At 53.1% G+C, this 21,113-nt stretch overlaps 3 protein-coding genes across 3 annotated transcripts; 2 read left to right on the top strand and 1 right to left on the bottom strand.

Annotated features, from left to right (window-relative positions):
- Positions 1-282: 282 nt before the first annotated feature.
- On the top strand, positions 283-2,237 carry LRP88_06721 (major facilitator superfamily domain-containing protein; the record flags this gene model as incomplete). Its single annotated transcript, XM_083243259.1, has 6 exons — positions 283-537; positions 590-666; positions 716-767; positions 817-1,087; positions 1,144-1,644; positions 1,699-2,237. 6 exons carry the CDS (start codon positions 283-285, stop codon positions 2,235-2,237), a joined length of 1,695 nt encoding a protein of 564 aa, XP_083100483.1.
- A 2,469-nt stretch (positions 2,238-4,706) lies between these two features.
- LRP88_06720 (clathrin heavy chain) lies at positions 4,707-9,911 on the top strand (the record flags this gene model as incomplete). Its single annotated transcript, XM_083243258.1, has 4 exons — positions 4,707-4,793; positions 4,844-5,215; positions 5,273-9,484; positions 9,552-9,911. The coding sequence occupies 4 exons, from the start codon at positions 4,707-4,709 to the stop codon at positions 9,909-9,911; spliced, it is 5,031 nt and encodes a 1,676-aa protein (XP_083100482.1).
- Positions 9,912-10,391: 480 nt separating this feature from the next.
- On the bottom strand, positions 10,392-13,180 carry LRP88_06719 (dipeptidyl aminopeptidase; the record flags this gene model as incomplete). Its single annotated transcript, XM_083243257.1, has 2 exons — positions 10,392-10,513; positions 10,564-13,180. 2 exons carry the CDS (start codon positions 13,178-13,180, stop codon positions 10,392-10,394), a joined length of 2,739 nt encoding a protein of 912 aa, XP_083100481.1.
- Positions 13,181-21,113: the final 7,933 nt, after the last annotated feature.

Here is a 21,113-nt window from a genome sequence, read left to right as displayed (position 1 = left end):
CCGCGATACTACCCAAGGTTGGGACCGGGGTTCAAACGGAATCCTCAATTCCGGTCCGCACTCCACACCGGCGTCAACACCACTATGCGCCCCCGATGCCCGGATCAGGAGGCTCCCCCAGCCCTACGAAAACCCCGTAATGATCTCGGAGATAATTTATCTGCCTGAAATGGCGGGCCATTCAAATATGTCGGGTTCCCGGCTTACCTCCAAGGCCCGCCACCTCTTGTCACCTCACTTACATCTTGACACTTGAGTCAAGTCATTGCATGTCTTGCCGAAATGACTACGACAATCACCGAAAAGTCGCAGGACGAACCCCGTGGTAGTACTGCTGGCCATGAAAAGACCGACTCTCAATCCGATGCCCCTACGCTACATGAGCCGGACCAAGATGGTGTTGACAGGGCCCCTGGAGATGGGACGCCAAAGGACGAGGAAAAGGAGTGGGTGGGAGGATGGAAGCTCGCGAGTTTGATGATTTCCATTACTCTTGGTGCTTTCCTGATGCTCTTGGACATGTCTATCATTGTTACTGTAAGTGCCCGGTGTATTGATACATCGTCTACTTGGCCTAACACGAATCCAGGCCATCCCTCAAATCACATCCGATTTCCACTCGCTACCAGACATAGGATGGTATGGCAGTTCATACAATCTTGCTAGGTACGCATATTCTTTCTCGAAGTTGGTGACTTTGGCTAACTTATAATAGCGCTGCTCTACAACCCCTTTCTGGCAAACTATACACATACTTCAACACAAGGGTAAGAAGGTCACCACCCAGCAACTCGCGCGATAACTAACAGGCTGTAGTGGCTCTTCCTGAGCTTCCTGTTCCTTTTCGAACTAGGTTGTCTTATTTGCGGCGTCGCCCAAAACTCCATCACGTTGATCATGGGACGAACCGTTGCCGGCATTGGCAGCTCGGGAATCCAAAACGGAGCGCTCACCATAATTGCGGCCTCGGTCCCTCTGCATAAGCGCCCTGCTTTGGTAGGAGTCCTCATGGCTGGTGCTCAACTTGGCTTGGTTATTGGACCTTTGCTCGGCGGTGCCTTTACTGAGTACACAACTTGGCGATGGTGTAAGTGTCCCTACCCAAACTACTAGATAGAGAAGATATTCTGACTTGTTATCCAGGCTTCTACATCAACCTCCCGATCGGCGCCGTCTGTACTGCTCTCATCTTGTCCGTCAATGTCCCTGATCGTCGAGTCCGAACCACCGATACGGCCCGCCAGATCATCACCTCCAAGCTCGATCTCACCGGCTTTGTCCTCTTCGCCCCTTTTACCGTCATGTTCCTGCTCGCCCTTCAGTGGGGCGGCATCGACTACGCCTGGGACTCTGCCACCATCATCGGGCTGTTTTGCGGTGGTGGTGCTCTCTTCGCCATATTCATGTACTGGGAGTACCGGGTTGGCGATGGCGCTATGATTCCTATCCCCGTCATTCGGACGAGGCAGGTCTGGACTGCTTGCCTGACACAGCTGTTTCTCTTCTCCACCGTCATTGTGGCTTCCTATTACATACCCATCTACTTCCAGTCCATCAAGGAGGCGACGCCGTTCGAAAGTGGTGTCGATATGCTTCCCAGTATCCTCAGCCAGCTGGCCGCTGCTATCTCCAGTGGTTTCCTTGGTAAGTTGCCTGCCTCCTCTCCAGATAACGTAACTGTAGCTAACACATTATTAGCTCAAAAAGTAGGGTACTATCTTCCCTTTGCTACTACGAGTGCAGTACTCTCGGCTGTAGCCAATGGACTGTTCAGCACCATGGGCCCCCATACTCGAACCGCCACTTGGGCCGGCTACCAGATCCTGGCTGGCTTCGCTCGCGGAATGGGAATGCAGATGTCTATTATCGCAGTGCAAGCTCACGCAAGCCCCGAGATGACCTCAGTCGCGACCGCAGTGTTGGTTTTTTCCCAAACTTTTGGCGGAGCTATTTTTGTTTCTATCGCCAACGTCATCTTCAACAATAAGCTCCACGACGAGCTCGTCTCACGGCTTCCAAACCTCGACGTGGAGAAAATCATTGACGCGGGTGCCTCTGGTGTTCGACAGGTTGTGTCAACAAAGGATCTCCCTGAGGCTCTGATGTCTTACTCCAATGCTGTGAATGCAACATTTTACCTCGCTGTGGCAGCGTCTTGTGCCATGTTCTTTACTTCGTTTGGTATTGGATGGAAGGATATTCGGAAGAAGGCTCCTGCCAAGGCAGGAGATGCTTAGATTTTTGGTAATTTTTCTTGTATCATTTGGTATCATTTTGAGTATTCATGGCGAGCACAGGCCGCTTCTCGCATTATTTCAGCACTCATAAACGGCGTTGGTTTGGAGGCGGATTGACAATCCCAACTTTAGAACAAATACTTTAGATAATCTCATAGGGTGTAAATTAATAATGCGGGACATTAATCCTCAGGTTTTTGTTGCTTTGTGGCCTCATTTCGTGATATTTGACTCTGGTTTATCTCAAGACGCATGAAGTGATTCTGGCGGTACAGGGTAAGTAACCCTCAAAGAAAGCTTCATTGATGCACATGTTTGCAGGCCACTCACACATCTTCACCTCAAGCCAACATCACGCAAACATCATCTTCTTCCATCTCACTTATCAGGCTATTTGGAAAGTTATCTACTTCCCCACTAGAAGTTGCTACGATGAACCGACCAAACAGACCTCGTAACCGCCAACCTCGCCCACCCCGGCAAAACCAGAACCAGAACAGGCAGAGCCAGGACAACCAACGAGGGTCATCATCTCGGGCACCAGCAACACCACAGCAAGCAGCCGGCACAGTCCCAACTGTCCAACAAGTTGTCCCCGGCGCATCCGTATTCATCATTTTGAAAGAGGACCAACCGACAGGCGAAGAGACACAGGGCATAGTACAGGACATCCTCACGAGAGGCAATCACCCGCGGGGCATAAAAGTACGTCTGCGCGACGGCCAAGTGGGCAGGGTGCAACGGATGGGCAATAGTTCAGCCGCAGCAGAGGACACTGGAGCAAAGGCAACGCCGTCTTCAAGATTCACGATGCGGTATACCGATGTGCGGAGGGATGACGAGTTTGCGTCGGAGCCGCCGCTGAGAAGCTTGGCGGATTTCATGCCAGACTTGGATGAGAGGCTAGGGACTGCGCCCAGTGGTGTCGAGGCCGTCAAGTGTCCGTTTTGTGAGGACTTTGAAGGAGATGAGACGGCTGTTACGGTTCACATTGACCGTGAGCATTTGTCATGAGTTGGGAGCTTTTACAATCTGTTGCAATCTGGATGAACTGTGTCTTCTTGAAAGGAGAGTGATGACTGGATTTTGAGCTTATGGACTGAATAGTCAGACGGCTATGAAAACAAGCACTGAGAACAGTTGCTGGGGCTTTTAGGCGAATGTGGCTGAGACAGACAGCTGTGTTTCAGCAGGACGACTCGGCATTTCACTGTCTTTGCCAACTGAGGCTTGGTGAATGAGTGTCGTTGTCGCGTGCAGCACTTGAATGGGGGAAAAGTGGCTGGTTGATGAAGCATGGATGAGCCACATGGAGCTTTGTTGGACAAACATCTACTTTGTTGATGAATCATGTTGATTGCGTTGCTTGCTCCGTCGGCAGTGAACGAAGGAATCCAGCTGACCAATTGGGTCCAGCTCTTAACGGTGAATCTCCTGGTCTCGATGTATGGACAGATTTCCCCTTTTGGAGATTGGTGACGGGCTGTTCAATAGTTTCCAGCTTCTTAAAGTGCAGCCTGGAGCTTCTCAGGAGCTGCACTTTATGCATGTGGATGACGTCGCATGTTGATTAGCACAATGATTCACTGTAGACCATGTGCTCTGTACTCTGAGAAATACTGTGAATACCTCTCGAGGTAAACGATATGAATTAAACCCATCCAATTGCTTCAACAATCATGCATTTGGCTGTTCTCCTGGGCCTCAACTCTTGTCTTCGCACCCACGTCACTGCCTATTTTAAGCCTCCCCCTTTTCGCCAGCATCTCGAGAGCAAGGTCAATCTCGCCCGGAGCGGAACATTGTGGCTTCCCGTGGAAATCATTGGCTCATCTCCTGAAATAAGCTGTCAGCAGCTGACGGCCAGTGGAGGCCAGGTTGCCAGGCACGAGCACCAAAACTGCCCTAGCGAGGGTACGTACCTTGTGGGTCCCCTTTCACTGTGAGCCTGCAGCCCAAGGACCAAGGCTAGCACCTGCCCTGGACGGTCCGTCGCCTGCTTGAACCTGCCCCCGGCCGAGAACAGAACAGGTAACGTAACCCAAAAAGTGACGGGACCTCCTGCTTTGCTGCTTGCTCTCTCCTTTCCTACCAAACAAACCCTCCATCTCCATCTCTCCTCCTCCCCGCCACGACGACGACGACATCGCCTGCATCATCACCGGCAGCTGACGGATAATCGCGAATCTCACGTCGTCATTCTTTCTTTTCTTATCGATCCTTTTCGCCTCGCGCCTGCGCCCTTTGTGCTTTCCTCGATCGCCTCGTGCATCCATCCGCTCCGCCCGTGCCACGCGGCGCATGGAAGCTTCTACATTGACCTTTGAAGGACGCTCCCACGCAATCGCTGGCAGTCGATCCGAGATCGACTCCAACTCATCGTCGACCCTTTCCTTTGTCCCCAGTCGAGCTTAGGAGTATCGATTTGACGACGGTCCCTTTTACCTGATAATAGGCCATACCGGCATCATGGCGCCCCTACCCATCAAGTTTCAGGAGCTTGTCCAGCTCGCCAACGTCGGCGTGGACACCCAGAGCATCGGCTTCAACTCCTGCGTACGTTTCTGCATCGGCGCCTAATCGACCATGAGCTAACCCCGAGCTAGACACTCGAGTCCGACTCGTACGTCTGCGTGCGAGAAAAGAAGAGCGAGGCCGCCCAACCCGAAGTTGTTATTATCGAGCTCAAGAATGGTAACAATGTTACTCGTCGGCCGATCAAGGCTGACAGTGCCATCATGCACTGGAACCGACAAGTCATTGCCCTCAAGGCTCAGTCTAGGACACTCCAGATCTTTGATCTCGAGCAGAAGAAGAAGCTCAAGTCGTGTACCATGAACGAGGATGTTCAGTTCTGGAAGTGGATCAGCGAGAACGAGCTTGGTCTCGTCACAACGTCCAGCGTCTATCACTGGAACGTCTATGACGCTGGCCAGGACGCTCCCGTCAAGGTCTTTGAGCGTAATGCCAACCTCAACGTGAGCTGCCTTCTGCTACTCTGACGTGTTATCCAGGTTCTAACCGTGACAATACAGGGCTGCCAGATCATCAACTACCGAGTCAACACCGACGGCAAGTGGATGGTCGTTGTTGGTATTTCATCGCAGCAAGGCCGCGTGGTCGGTGCCATGCAACTCTACTCTAAGGACCGAGGAATCAGCCAAGCCATCGAGGGTCATGCTGCTGCCTTTGGCACCCTGCGATTGGAGGGTGCTCCCCAAGACACCAAGCTTTTCAGTTTTGCTGTGCGGACAGCAACTGGCGCCAAGCTGCATATCGTCGAGGTCGATCACGCCGAGTCGAACCCAGTCTTCCAAAAGAAGGCTGTCGACATGTTCTTCCCCCCGGAAGCCACCAGCGATTTCCCCGTCGCCCTTCAGATCTCCCAGAAGTACGGTGTCGTCTACATGGTCACCAAGTACGGTTTCATTCACCTGTACGACCTTGAGACTGCCTCGTGCATTTTCATGAACCGAATCTCGAGCGAGACCATCTTCACAACATGCACCGACAACGACTCCTCGGGCATCGTCGGTATCAACCGAAAGGGTCAAGTCCTTTTCGTTACCATCGACGACACCAACGTCATCCCTTACCTCCTCCAGAACCCTGCCAACACCGAGATGGCCATCAAGATGGCCTCAAGAGCTGGCCTTCCTGGCGCTGATAACCTCTATGCTCGTCAGTTCGAGCAGCTCTTCAACTCTGGCAACTACCTGGAGGCTGCCAAGATTGCTGCCAACTCGCCCCGAGGCTTCCTGCGAACCGCCGAGACGATAGAGAAGTTCAAGCGTCTGCCTGCTCAGCCCGGTCAGATGGCCTTCACCCTTCAATACTTTGGAATGCTTCTCGACAAGGGTGCCCTGAATAGACACGAGACTATTGAGCTGGCCCAGCCTGTTCTCCAGCAGAACCGCAAGCACCTGCTTGAGAAGTGGTTGAAGGAGGGCAAGCTGGACTGCTCCGAGCAGCTCGGTGACATGGTTCGCCCCTACGATGTTAGCATGGCCCTCACCATTTACCTGAAGGCCGATGTTCCTCAGAAGGTTGTTGCTGGCTTCGCTGAGACTGGCCAATTCGACAAGATTCTCCCTTACTCGGCCCAGACTGGCTACCAGCCAGATTACATCCAGCTCCTCCAGCACATCACCCGCGTCAACCCCGAGAAGGGTGCCGAGTTCGCTAGCGCTTTGGCCAACAGCGAGCAAGGTCCCTTGGTCGACTTTGAGCGCGTGTGCGACATCTTCCAGGGTCAGGGTCTGATCCAGCAGGCCACTGCCTTCCTGCTCGATGCTCTCAAGGAGAACAAGCCTGAGCATGCTCGCCTCCAGACTCGCCTTCTGGAGATGAACCTGATGCATGCTCCTCAGGTCGCTGAGGCCATCCTGGGCAACGAGATGTTCACCCATTTCGACAAGTCCCGCATTGCCCAGCTCTGCGAGCAGGCTAACCTTCCCCAGAAGGCCCTCGAGCTCTACGAGGACCCTGAGTCTATCAAGCGGGTTATTGTCAACATTCCTGGTTCTCCCAACTTTAACCCTGAGTGGCTGACTACCTTCTTTGGCAAGCTCTCTGTTGAGCAGTCTCTGGACTGCCTTGATGCCATGATGAAGAGCAACATCCGCCAGAACCTGCAGTCTGTTGTGACCATCGCAACTAAGTATTCCGATCTTCTCGGGGCCGTTCGTCTGATCGACCTCTTTGAGAAGTACAAGACTGCTGAGGGTCTCTTCTACTATCTCGGCAGCGTCGTGAATCTGTCAGAAGACCCCGATGTGCACTTCAAGTACATCGAGGCCGCCACTAAGATGGGCCAGTTCAACGAGGTCGAGCGGTTGTGTCGCGATAGCAACGTGTACAACCCTGAGAAGGTGAAGAACTTCCTCAAGGAGGCTAAGCTCCCCGAGCAGCTTCCTCTGATCATTGTCTGCGACCGCTTCAACTTCGTCCATGACCTGATTCTGTACCTTTATCAGAACCAGCAGTTCCAGGCCATTGAGTCGTATGTTCAGCGTGTCAACCCTAGTCGAACTCCCGAGGTTATTGGCGGTTTGTTGGATGTCGACTGTGACGAGAACATTATCAAGCAGCTGTTGACCACTGTTAATGCCCAGTCGATCAGCATTGATCAGTTGGTTTCCGAGGTCGAGTCACGAAACCGACTCAAGCTTCTGCTGCCCTTCCTCGAGGCTACCCTCCAGGCTGGCAACACGCAGCAAGCCGTGTTCAACGCTCTTGCCAAGATCTACATCGACTCCAACAACAACCCCGAGAAGTTCCTCAAGGAGAACGACCAGTACGATACCCTCACTGTTGGAAAGTACTGCGAGAAGCGAGACCCCAACCTGGCCTACATTGCCTACTCTAAGGGCCAGAATGATCTGGAGCTCGTCAACATCACCAACGAGAACTCCATGTACAGGGCTCAGGCTCGATACCTGCTTGAGCGTTCTGACAACCAGCTTTGGGGATTTGTGTTGAGCGAGAACAACATCCACCGCCGCTCCGTCGTCGACCAGGTCACTGCCACGGCTGTTCCTGAGGCCAACGACCCTGCCAAGGTGTCCGTGGCTGTGTCTGCCTTCCTTGAGAACGATCTTCCCCTTGAGCTTATTGAGCTTCTCGAGAAGATTGTTCTGGAGCCCTCACCTTTCAGCGACAATGAGAACCTTCAGAACCTGCTTCTGTTCACCGCTGCCAAGGCTGACAAGGCTCGTGTGATGGACTACATCCACAAGCTCGACAACTACAATGCCGACGACATTGCCGCCTCGTGCATTGAGGTCGGTCTTTTCGAGGAAGCTTTCGAGATCTACAAGAAGGCCGACAACAAGTCTGCTGCCGTCGATGTCCTGATTGACAACGTTGTCAGCATTGACCGTGCCCAGGCTTATGGTGAGGAGGTTGACCTGCCCGAGGTCTGGAGCAAGGTTGCCAAGGCCCAGCTTGATGGTCTTCGAGTCGCCGATGGTATTGAGTCCTACATCAAGGCCGAGGACCCCAGGAACTACCTCGAGGTTATTGAGATTGCCACTCACGCTGGCAAGAACGAGGAGCTCGTCAAGTATCTTCGCATGACTCGCAAGACTCTCCGTGAGCCTGCCATCGACACAGCTCTTGCTTTCTGCTATGCCCGCCTTGACCAGCTCAGCGAGCTCGAGGACTTCCTCCGAGGCACCAATGTCGCCAACATCGAGGAGTCTGGTGACAAGGCTTACGAGGAGGGTCTCTACGAGGCCTCCAAGATCTTCTACACCAGCATCTCCAACTGGGCCAAGCTGGCCACCACCCTGGTCCACCTCAGCGACTACCAGGCTGCTGTTGAGTGCGCCCGCAAGGCCAACAACATCAAGGTGTGGAAGCAGGTGCACGAGGCTTGTGTGGAGAAGAAGGAGTTCCGATTGGCTCAGATCTGTGGTCTCAACTTGATTGTCGACGCTGAGCAGCTCCAGACTCTGGTTAAGGAGTACGAGCGCAACGGCTACTTCGATGAGCTCATCAGCCTTCTCGAGCAGGGTCTTGGCCTTGAGCGTGCTCACATGGGCATGTTCACCGAGCTGGGTATTGCTCTCTCCAAGTACCACCCTGACCGCCTCATGGAGCACATCAAGATCTTCTGGTCTCGTATGAACATGCCAAAGATGATCAAGGCCTGTGAGGAGGCAAACCTCTGGCCTGAGCTGGTCTTCTGTTACTACCACTACGACGAGTTCGACAACGCCGCTCTTGCTGTCATTGAGCGGCCCGAGAACTCTTGGGACCACCAGCAGTTCAAGGAGATCGTCGTCAAGGTTGCCAACCTGGAGATCTACTACCGCGCTATTAAGTTTTACGTGGAGCAGCACCCGTCTCTGCTCACCGATCTCCTGGCCACCCTCACTCCTCGCATCGATGTCAACCGTGTTGTCAAGATCTTCCAGAAGAACGATGACCTTCCTCTCATCAAGCCTTTCCTACTCAACGTGCAGTCACAAAACAAGCGTGTGGTGAACGAGGCTGTCAACGACCTTCTCATCGAGGAGGAGGATTACAAGACTCTTCGCGACTCTGTCCAGAACTACGACAACTACGATGCCACTGAGCTGGCCAACCGCCTGGAGAAGCACGACCTGATCTTCTTCCGCCAGATCGCTGCCAGCATCTACCGCAAGAACAAGCGCTGGGAGAAGTCGATTGCTCTGTCCAAGCAGGACAAGCTCTACAAGGATGCCATCGAGACTGCTGCTCTGTCCGCCAAGATCGATATTGTCAGCGACCTCGTTCAATACGTAAGTTTCTCACTCAGCTTTTGGAGATCCACACTAACAACTCTAGTTTGTCGACATTGGTCACCGCGAATGCTACACTGGCATGCTCTACGCCTGCAATGAGCTCATCCGACCTGACCTCGTCCTTGAGCTCTCTTGGCGCCACGGCCTCATGGACTTCTCCATGCCTTACATGATCAACCTTCTCTGTCAACAGACTAAGGAGCTCGCCACTCTCAAAGCTGACAACGAGGCTCGCAAGGCCAAGGAGAAGGAGCAGGAGAAGACGGAAGACAACACTCCCATCCTGGGCGCTTCTCGACTCATGATCACTGCTGGCCCTACCGGCATGGGCTCCAGCCCCTCGCCTGCGCCTTACGGTCAAGCCAACGGCTTCGCACCGCAGCCCACCGGCTACGGCTACTAGACGCAGGTACCGGTGTGGCCTTGCCTTCCCACCTACAACATGCCAGTTTTTGCGCCTCTTGGTGGTCAAGGCCATCAGCGAAAGGCCTCGCAAGCATCACAATATGAGGGCTTGCGTGACCCTAGGGGATTCAGATAATAGTTCGGACTCGCGATCCTGTAATCATAGTTGGCCTCTACTGCGAGACGCGAGTGAGGCGTTTGGAGGAGAATTTGAGCGCATGGGACTCAAGGATCTGCGGTAGACTTGAGGATGTTTTGTTGGCATTAACTAAATCTTGCAGTCGGGGACACATATCCGGGCTGCTGTATGTTGTATGATAGTACATTGATTTTCCTAGTTTGCTACTTGACTGTACCTTATCCAATTCCGTGACAACGCCATGATACTATAATAATTACAAGCACGCTATACGAGCGAGGCTCCATCAAATCATTCAAATGTCAAAAACCTGTTATTCGAGCACACGCTGGAACAGCTCTAAACCAATGCCTGGGGGACCATATGGCGCTTCTCCTTCTCGACTGGGTCTTTGTGTGGCTGAGGATTCGAGACCTTGAGCCACTCGCCGTTGAAGGCGTTGATGAGCCAGTTTCGGAGTTCTAGAAGTTGTTAGACATCTGCTGAAGCAGACTTTCGAACGGGGACTTACTATCGTAAACAATGCGGTTGCCATTGTGGAAATAAATGCTATGATCACTGTCTGGGAAAACATGAACATCATAGTTCTCAACGCCCGCAAGATCAAGATCATCAAGCAGGTGGAGCGAGTTCTGGAAGTGGACATTGTCATCTGCAACACCATGCATGAGGAGGAAGCGCTTGTTCTGTCCGAGGGCGGTGGCGTTGGCGACCTTGGACAGGTCATAGCCGTCGGGGTTGTCCTGGGGTGTGCGCATGTAACGCTCAGTGTAGATGCTATCGTAGAAGCGCCAGTCAGTGACAGGGGCGACGGCCATGCCGTAGCTGAAAGTGCGGCCGGCATCCTGCTCGAGAGTCTTGAGCGTGGTGAAGCCGCCGTAGGACCAGCCCCAGATGGCGAGGCGCTCGGCGTCGACGTAGGGCCGGGACGCAAAGGACGCGGCGGCGGCGATGTGGTCGTGAGACTCGTGGACACCAAGCTTGGAGCGGACCGTGACGCGATGCTTGCGGCCGAGGAAGCCGGTGCCACGAGGATCCACGGTGATGACCAGGTAGCCCAGGGCAGCGGCGACGTAGGCCTGGAAGTCGACGGCGAAGCGCTTGGTGACGGACTGGGAGCCCGGCCCCGAGTACTGGTGGAAGAGGACGGGGTACTGCTTCTTAGCATCGAAGTGAGGCGGGCGACGCTCGACGTAGTTGACCTTGACACCATCATCGAGATCCAAGGTGCCGTACTTGAGGATGGGGAGCTCGTGGCGACGAGCGCGGTCGGCGAGCTCAGCGTTGTCCTCGATGATGCGCTCGTACGAAGAGGCGCTCACCGGCGTGGAGATGACCTTTTGTGTAGGAACCTTGGGGCCGCGGTAAGATAGGAAGACGAAGCCGGCTCCCTTGGAGAAGGAAGCGTCGTAGTAGGCCTCGGTCTTGGGGTCCGTCAAGGCCTGGAGGTCGCTACCGTCGAGCTTGACCGAGTAGACATGACGCTGAATGGAAGACTCCTTTGCGGCGATGAAGTAGACAAGGTTGTTTGCGAGATCCACGGCCGATGGCGCATCGTCAACCTCCCAGTTACCCTTTGTGAGCATGATGGGCTCCGAGTTGTCAAGTGGCGTGAAGTAGGCAAGATGATCATATCCCTCATGAATGACAGAGTCGACGTATCCATCGTGCTCACGGCCATTCTTAGGATCAGCAGGGATGTAGGTCATCTTGTGTGAAATCTCAAACCAACCGCCGTCAATCTCATCGACATTGATGGTGTTGATAGTCTTGCCCTTGCGAGAAGGAACGTCTACGAGGACAACCTTGAGAATGTCACTCACGCGGTTGGTCTGCTTGACAATGGCCTTGTCGCCAGCCCAGAGGAGGTTGTTAATGATGCGGTCATCATCGGCAAAGGCACCGTCAATCTCGACAGAGAAAGTATCCTTCTTGCCAATATCGTAAAACTGAAGATCCACGACCGGGTTATGGGCGCCGGCCTTGGGGTACTTGATCTGCTCCACCTCGGGATATGCCTCCTCGCCCTCCTCAGGGGTTGTGCCACTTGGACGCTCAATGAAGAACTGAACGGGATACTCGGGGACGCCCGTTTCGTTGGTGCGGAGGAAGGCCAGGTACTTGCCGTCGTCGGACCACCATGTAGCGCTACGTCCACTGAAGACTTCTTCCTCATACACCCAGTCAGGAATGCCGTAGAAGTACTCAGGGCCGCCGTCCTTGGTGATCTGGGTAACGTCCTTGTCACCTGTCAGACGGCGGATGTAGAGGTTGTTCTCTCTGGTGAAGGAGACGGCGTCACTCTTGGGGCTCCATGAAGCGAGCTGGATTCTGGCATCAACTTGGTCTGGGACGAGAGGCTCAGCCTCTTGGGTCTCAACATCGAGGACAAAGTAAATGGCGCTGAAAGAGTGCCGCCAGTTCTTCTTCCGGGAGACACCGAGGAGGACCTTGGTTAGGTCTGGGCTGGGTTCAGACCACTGAGGGGAGTACTGCTTGCCGTTGTATTCAAAAAAGGGGTTCTCCATGAGAGTGCGCGAGTTGGAAGCCTTGGGCTCTGCGTCATCGCGCGTCGCGACATTCTTGTCGCTGCGAATATCCTCAACGACGATGTAGGGCTTGTTACTGGCCCCGACCTCGAGAAGCAGGCCGTCCTCTCCCTTGGGACCGGCGATCCAGCTAATGCTGTGGTACTTGGGCGACCAGGTACCATCAAACAGCTGATCCATGGAAAGGGACTTGCCCGAGCCGCGCGAATTGGCGTCTGGATCGTGCTCGGTGTCACTCTCGTGATGGTATGAACCCGATGCGATAAAGATGCCGAGACCGGCCAGCCATCCACCGATAAAGACGACGGCGACGATGATAAGAATCCGTCGCAACCCCTTGTCCATTGGCTCACGGTGAAGCGAAGCTCCAGGACCGAGGAACGGACCCGTCTCAAGGTCATCATCGTCTCTGAGGGGATCCTCATCGTCGAGGGCGCGAGGGTCCTTCTCCTTGTCCTTGTCGGCGTCCATCTCTGTCTTTTCCTGTATTCTCTCAAATACGAGACTCGTAGTAGAAACCGAGGAAAGCGAATCGTCCGAGTAGCGACGGTCGCCCTCGGGGGATAATGCGGACGACATTGCTCAAAGGGTGGTTTTGTTGATCAACGTGATGTGTGACACGCGGCTGTGGAGGGATCGGAATCGAGTATTGCGTAGCTACCGGCGCGGGTGATGGAGCATATTGCCGAGGGAAGGTGGGAAGGAACGTTGGTAGGGAAAAAAAAACGATCGGGTACAGACAAAACGGTTCGAGTAGCTTGTCTGTCTGTCTATGGAAGCAAAAGAAGGACAAGAGAATGAGGCGTTGATTTCGAACTCTATCGGGGAGTCAATAGCTGATGCGAGGGGGTCGTCAATCAATACACGGAGCTCGTGCTTGGTTGCTCCCTTTGGGGAAAGCTCATGATGACATAAGCCACCTACGGTAGGCACGCGCGCGGCGGCGCTTATTGAAATGACTGATTTGAACAAAGGCCAATTCTTGGCTTGCAGGTTCTAGGGGAGATTAATTACGCACTTGTTTTTATTAATTGACGCCCTCTTCTTGCTCTAGCTAGCTCAGTCTCTGTAGCGTGGCTCATACTAGATGCTATCTGGGTATCTATCATATCCGTAGCCCCGTAGCTTCCCCGGGATTAGACCCGCTCTGTCACCCGGCCTTCGGCTCCGACCAGGCCCCACCCGGCCATCCTTTCTCTGGTGTTCCCTCTAGGTGTATGTGTGAATGATTGTATGCGAAAAATAGAGAAGAAGAGGCCAGGTGGTGGTGTATTGCATCACCTCTTCCTCGAGAGTAACCCAGCCGAAAATTGTAGGTTGGTCACCGTGTCCCCCGGTTGAGCTGCTTGACTCTCACGGTGATTTTGGTAATAGCCAACATGGTTGAACCGAACCAACTCCCTCGAGACCATGTAAAGTGACTCGAATACGGGTATATATATCCGCGAAAACAGCGGAAGATAAATCAAGAAGAAAGAGTTAAAATGAAGATACAAGAGAAAATAGACATGAGCCAAGAATAGGTCAGCGAAACAAGCTGACGAAAACAAGTCCAAGGAACATGACCGAAGTAGAACAGGCCCGCCCTGACACTACCATCACGGCACCTCGGTGTTTATCCGCTGGTCCAGGCCTTCGGGATAATTATCCTACGAAGAACCTGTCCCTCGATCCTTCGGTGATGTGTTCGTTGTCGATACTATCAACAGCCCCTCACTTGCTCCTCTTATCTTTGGTGATTCCAGCAACATGGGCCCCATTGCCAGCTGTCGTCGTAGTGAGACCCAGGAAATCTTTTTCGCTCTTGGCGGTTGCAAGCAAGATCGTAGTAGCCTCGTTGTATATAGAAATCATTGATGATTCATTTTCGGTATCGGCTTCCAGGATCTTGTCGTGGCAGCTTAGCAAGTATCCAGGTCCATCTGCTCCTTTATATAGGAGGATCTTAGGCTGCTCATGGCATATATAATGACGGATGTGGTAGAGTTTGGTCATGGCCATGATGAATCGCGAAGGGAATAGTTGGTGAATTGAAAGAGACTTGTCCTGAAGGAAAGAGATCTGTTCTCATGTCTCGTTCCATGGTCTCCCAGGTCTCGTATTGGATCGACGAGCAAAACCAAGGCAAGTATATAGTAAGGGAGTATACAGCTCTGCAGCCGATTGGGCTGTTGAGATTCAGGAAGCAGGGACAGGCATTATATGCGAACATACTCGAGGTTTTATAGTAAAAGAAAAATGCTTCCATTGTGTTATTTGGCCCTTGGAACTTTTGGAATGTTTCTACTATCGCCATGTTTCCTATCATACCGTCAAAAGGTGGGACAAACACTACACGACAAAGCAAGTGAGTGTAGATACCAAGCAGATTCACACCCAAGCCCAACTCTTCTAGTTCCATAATCATGAGAGTTGCGGCATGAGGCAGTCACAGACAAAGCCCAAGAGAGAATTGTGAGTGTCTGGAATCACCCAAGCTAGGCAATGGGGTTACCGAGAGATGAGAGTCTACCCTGCAACATGAAGACCATGGCTGGCTGTGGGCTAGAGCACTTCCTTTCTCCCAAAGGCAAGAGAGCCCTGAGCGCAGCATCAACGAGCACAGCCTTACACAAAGACAGAATCAACACTCATTCCGCATCAACCTTAAGGTCATGCATACACAACGAATCACCGATTGGCAATCATGTTGGGCATCAAGTTTCGCTTCAGCTTTCCCAAAATAGACGTCTCTCCCAACCTCCGTATGCACTCACCCTTTGCTTGAAACGTTCTGATGCTTGAACATGCAGTGTTTCCCGTGTGGAAGCGGTCGTGTGATCGAATTTCCAAGGCAACATCCATCAAACCGAGAGCATTCGTTCGCTTCAGCTAAGATGCTGACGCAACTTGACCTATTCGAACTGGCGGTGAGTGAGCTACGAAGCAAGGAATAGATTAATGTCCAATCTCTTCGAAAATCGACTCCTCATTTCACGGAGGTGATGACGGATGGCATGCGCAGCGCCGGCGGTGAGTTTTCAAACTGACAAATAACTGGCCTTGCTTGACGAGGATGGCCCATCGTGACCGGAAGATTCCTTTCCTGTCGGAAGTCGCGGGGTACTTCATGACGAATTCTTCGGGACATGACATGTAAAACGGATAAAATCAAGGCAGTGAGGCCATCACGAGCCAGCTGGCACGGATAGGAGCATGTAAGTGGAGACGGGATATCTGTGGCGAAGCAAGTAGCAACTCGCAAGGGCTGTATAGCAAGCAAACAACACACAAGTACCCAATCAACCCGAGTTGACAATTGCCGAAAAGCACGGGAGCTAATGACGGCACGGGAGCAGAGTTTCAAGATATCTTGGTCAGCCCCCCAATCAGAGTCTGAGGAGTAGTTGAGCAAGGCCACATTTTTAGGCGGCCTGCATCGAAGACGGGAAAAGGAGGTTGGATCTTCAGTCAGCAACTTGTGAGGCAGACAAGCTCTCACCGACTGATCGATCGATCGAGCATCGAGCTCGTCAGGTCGATGAGTGATTTTCTTAGGCCAAGTTTGGTTATATATACCCGTTCTCTGTCCCCCCAAACTTCTGATTCTTTCGACAACCAACTCTATATATACACACAATCTTTTGACTGGTGTCTACACACACCCACTCTCCCATGACACTACACGTGTTTCTGCCTTGTCTGCTCTGGGCACTAGCGGTTGTCGCGGCCGTTCACATCCAGTCCCTACCTCCCCAGGGACCAGTTTCGGACTCGTTCCCAGCGCCTCAGGCGACGGATGCCTACGCTTCATGCTGACCGTGTATGCCTGGGAGGGACTCGCAGCGATACACACTCGAGTAAGTGAACTTGATGGTCTTGGACTCTTTCATTTGACTGACATACTTCTTTGGTTTGCTAAGTTCCCTAGATCCAACGATCGGACGACCAACAGCCCAGACAACCTGGCTGCCGTTCTTCGGCTCTCTGGGGGAAGCTGGGGCTCTCGAAAAGCTGGGGCATCCCTCTTTTCTCTGACCGTGGCCTTTGCCTGCATGCCCAGCAAAGCGCAGGATTTCTGGTCTTTTTCAGGGGTGCGTTGACGTCTGATGAGCGACGTCTCGGCGAGGTTCAACACCAAACCTTACCATACGCGACCCTGGAGCGGAAGCCAAGTGTGAACAATGCAAGGGCAAATCGATGTCAAGCGCACGGCGGATGCGCAGAATCTTGGCCCTGCCAAGACGCTGGCGAGGTTTACACCATAACTCATGGCCGAGAACCTCGATCCAGTTTCGACTTCCCGCGTCCCACGACATAGCACAGATGTGCCATTCCATGTCAGGCGCCGAACATTACCAAGGGTCTCAGATCCCCAGATGGACCATGGGACGGTGCTAATGTAGTACTGCCCATGATCCGAGATGCACGAGCTTTCAGAGCGGTTTATCGGACACACCGCCGGTTGGTGCTATCAGTTGAACTTGAAGAGTTCAGTGAGTAGCCTTGATCACTTAGCACCCGTGAACTCTACTGACCTTTCCTATTCTTCAGATATACCAAATTCCTCTTGTGCCCCTGTCACGACATTACATGTGGCTCTTCAGCCAACACTTTTACCTTCTGACCGTCCGCCTGCTTCACCAGAGCCCCGACTTTGCCGCACGTCATTCGGTCTATTTTGGTTTCAACTTTCCCAACTCGGAGGAGCCATTTCAGCAAGAACCCACTCCTTGGCGGATGGTGGTGTGCCCCAGTGCTGAAGAAGAGGCTGGGCTCGCTTTACCCTCCCCTTGCTGTCTCCCCGTCCACGCACCGTACAAAACTCGACACAGAGATCCAGAAGCTCAGTGTTGAAAAACACAACGGAGAAACCGAGACTGTTTTGTTCTCATTCCCGACTCTTTCAGATGCTTCGACCATGCGTGCCGCCTTCGGGCCATACGTCCATACGCCCCTGTTCAACGACACGTACTTGCCATCGCGCTGTCGGTACGTGGTTTGAGGAAGGAGAATGAGAAGGGAAAATAAGCCAGCTCTCTTCATTACTTCCTGTGTCTTTCGCCCTGAATCGAATTCCTCATCAATGATTTAACGAAATCATCTCTGACCAGTGATCTGCGCATTCTCAGGCTGATCACCAACATTGGGTTCAAGTACAACATATCCCTGGTCATGGACCACCAATCCTCGTACCAGGCGTCTTCAGATCATGATTGGCGTCAGCAGTTGCGAGCCACCTCCCCATCTTCATGTCTTGCGAAGCGTTGACATGCCAGAGGAACACACTTTGGGTCTCGGCCCTCACCAAGGCGAAAGAGAATCATGATGCAGTCACTGCACACATCACGGTTGATCGCTTTTCGGGGACCACGCATTATATATACAATGGCAGTAGGACGTCACTTGATCCGACTGCTCCCCTGGTCGGCGAGATGGCCAGGAGGACCGACCGGCTTCTTTCGCCCTTACTACCAATGAATCGCGATCCCAATCAATTCAACCAGCTCGTGCAGAGACCTGCGCTTTTAGGTCTATTGCTGCATGAGCCACTTCGGGTGTTCGGAGATCCTACTACTCGGTCGCCACGTTCCCAACCATCCAAGAACCCTCCTGGTACCAGGCACGAATCAAACAACGCTTCCAGCGACTCACCGGTGACAACTTCTCAGGATCCATGCTACTAAGGTGGGGGGCAAGCGGGAGACCATGGAGGATGTCGGTGCAGGAGTGGTTGAATTCTTGACTCGATCAGACAACTAAAAGAACGTGCCAATCGGCCGTCTTGTGGACGACGAACTCGACATTACTGTCAACATTTACTACCAGCTGTGTGAAGGGGCTCCGTCCTCTAAAGACACATCACGATGCGAAAGCATGACGGATAGCATTCGCCCCGAGTCGATTGCCGACCATGACAGTCGTCCGTCAATGCGTTGGGTTTTCACTGTCCCAGTGATGATTCAGACTAGCAGATGCCCAATGGCAATGCCTTCTCCCTACCCAAGATGATCTCCTGGTGAGCGGAGACTGGCCCGGCAGATACCACGATTCTTCCAGAGGAGGGAGAACGACTCGATGGTGAATCCATCACGGGCGAACTATGGAATCAGGTTGTTCTGGATGTTCTCCCCTTCTGAACCCGTCGAAGGCGAACCCAGTAGCTCTCGGCGAAAGACTGAGGGGCGGTTTAGGCCTACCGCCAGCAACATTTTGAGCCAGCAGGCCGATCGGAGCGTCACTGACGATGTCTTCGCCGTTGCTTGCAAGGTAATCTAGGCAAGCTATCATCTGCGGACCAAGGTGGGCAGAAGAAGGCTCGAGTTGACCGGTACCAAGCAACCATACCCGTCACATCGGCGTGAGTGTTGGCGATGTAGCCGCCAAGTTTGACCATAGCGCTTCCCAAAAGTTCTGGGGAGAGCTGTGGTCATTGGTAAAAACTTGCCACACTGGGCGTAACTGGACCACCACTTTGGCTCTCCCTTGTCAACAGCATCGTGTTTCCTGGCTCTTGCTGAGCTTGTCCCAAGCCCAGGAATGGTTTCCAACCTTTGGGGCTTGGGAGACCTTTGTCCTATCGACACAACACAACACAACCCTCGCCCACCCGAGATGTATGATCCTTCTTTGGAGAGACGAGCGTTGCGCAATACGTGGTGCTTGCCGAGCGGAATCCTCATGCCATCGGCCAGACACGAATACAAGACCAACATCTTTGGCTGCGCAAGAGGCGCAACCCTACCATTGGCTCCCTGCACCAAAGACGCCGCTTCTTCAAGATGCGATGTGTGCGAGGAAGCTAGCGTCGAGCATGACTCTCCTGGAGCCAGAGGGACGCATTGCATTGACGAGAAGCTTCTTTCGACAACGCCTCCGTCCCGTCCCGAGACGATCGAGAGCATGGTTGTTCTCAGGCCTATGCAATGCTGCCAAGGTCAGACACTGAAATCGTCTTTACATTGCAACAAAACTATCTGATCCTTGGCGCTCTTAAAGGTCCTTGGCTCAGATCCAACTGCGCCAGGAGTCAACATCGGCCGGATAACATCCTTCCTGGGCCCGGATACGTGGTCCAATGCAACTTGAGCTGGCCAAGGGCTTCGACCCGTCGAAAGGGAAAGGGGACCTTGCCTGGAGCGTTCCGCCGAACTAACGGCCGGGCTGGTCTGACACGAAGGAGTAATGACTATGATTGAACACTGCGCTTGGAACAGAGTTGGAGTGGTTGGTTTGTACATGAGCAGAGACTTCACCACGCCGAGACAGTGATCGTTGACGACTGTCATCACCAATCACCTATCCTCCATTCCCTAGAGCGCAATCGATGCCCGACTACGAGATGTTCTCTCAGGCTCTCCTTTCTATCCAAGACGTGATCTCCTGATGAGCGGAGACGGCTGGGTATCAACCCAGGACCTCTTGGTGTCGTAAAAGGAGGGAGTGCGGCTTGATGGTGAATCCATCACGCGCGAACTGCCACTTGGGCCGAGGTTGAATTCCATGAACAAGCCCGGGTGTTCGTCCCAATACATAGACTTCATGACACTGCGATCCACGGGACGACCTCTTGCGCATGCCCTGGAGGGACAGCAAGACCTCGAATTCTGACCTGGACGATTGTTCTATTGTCAGAATCACCACACGCGGCTCCGCCCGCTACGTACCCTCAATGGCGAGTCGGCTGAGAACGAGCAATGTCGACTATGATGTTGAACAAGCCATTTTGATGGTTACGCTTGAGGTCAAGTGGAAAGCCCCTCTCAGCATCACATGGGGAATTACCCTTTACGATGAGTCCATGGACGACACCGTCACTCAATGACTCTCCTTGCACCTTGAGGTTCCCCGCAGGAAACTTGGAGAATTTGATGTTGAATATATCACGATGGGAAAAGCGTGCTGTTCCGATTTGAGCTCCTCTGCTTCATCTCCCCTTGACGACACCAATTTCCAAGACATCCTATCGTCCTTTACTACTACCGGCCAACAACAGAAGGGCCAAACACACGGCATTCTTCAAAAGCTGTTTCCGAAAAGCAGAACGAAGCAACTCGGCCTGCTCTTTTCGGGGAGAGAGCTCACGGTTTGAAGTCCTCGCTCGACTTTCGATGAGTGCTGCATGAACCCGAGCCCATGGTGATTCCATGATGATTCCGAAAGAATTTCGGACGTCTATCTTTGCGAGGCTCCTCCCCGACATTAGCCATCCCAACAAACTTGTTCCTCTTCGGCACCAGGGGTCAGTCATAGCCTCGAATTCCATTCACCATGTCCTAGCGAGCCTCGACAGAGCGGGTTCAGGTGTGGGCGAACGAACGGGCAGGGAAGAACAACAATGCCCCTCGACCCTTGAAGGGCACACCTGGCGACAACGCTGGCCTCTTTCCGCTCGGGGATCTCAACCGAGTCATCTCAAACACCAAGAGTTTTGTGCTTTTGCACTTGGCTCACGCCTTCAAGGGCTCCTTGGCCGCGGCGTCCATGTCGTGTCCCGCCTATCCCTATCCCACTACAGCAAGCCTGAGCCTTC

This window comes from Fusarium phalaenopsidis (genome assembly GCF_050370095.1).
Source record: "Fusarium phalaenopsidis strain FUZ10S chromosome Unknown contig_32298, whole genome shotgun sequence".
In the NCBI taxonomy this organism is placed as follows: domain Eukaryota; kingdom Fungi; phylum Ascomycota; class Sordariomycetes; order Hypocreales; family Nectriaceae; genus Fusarium; species Fusarium phalaenopsidis.
The sequence above is the reverse complement of the archived record's forward strand: the minus strand, read 5'-3'. Positions and strand labels throughout refer to the sequence as shown.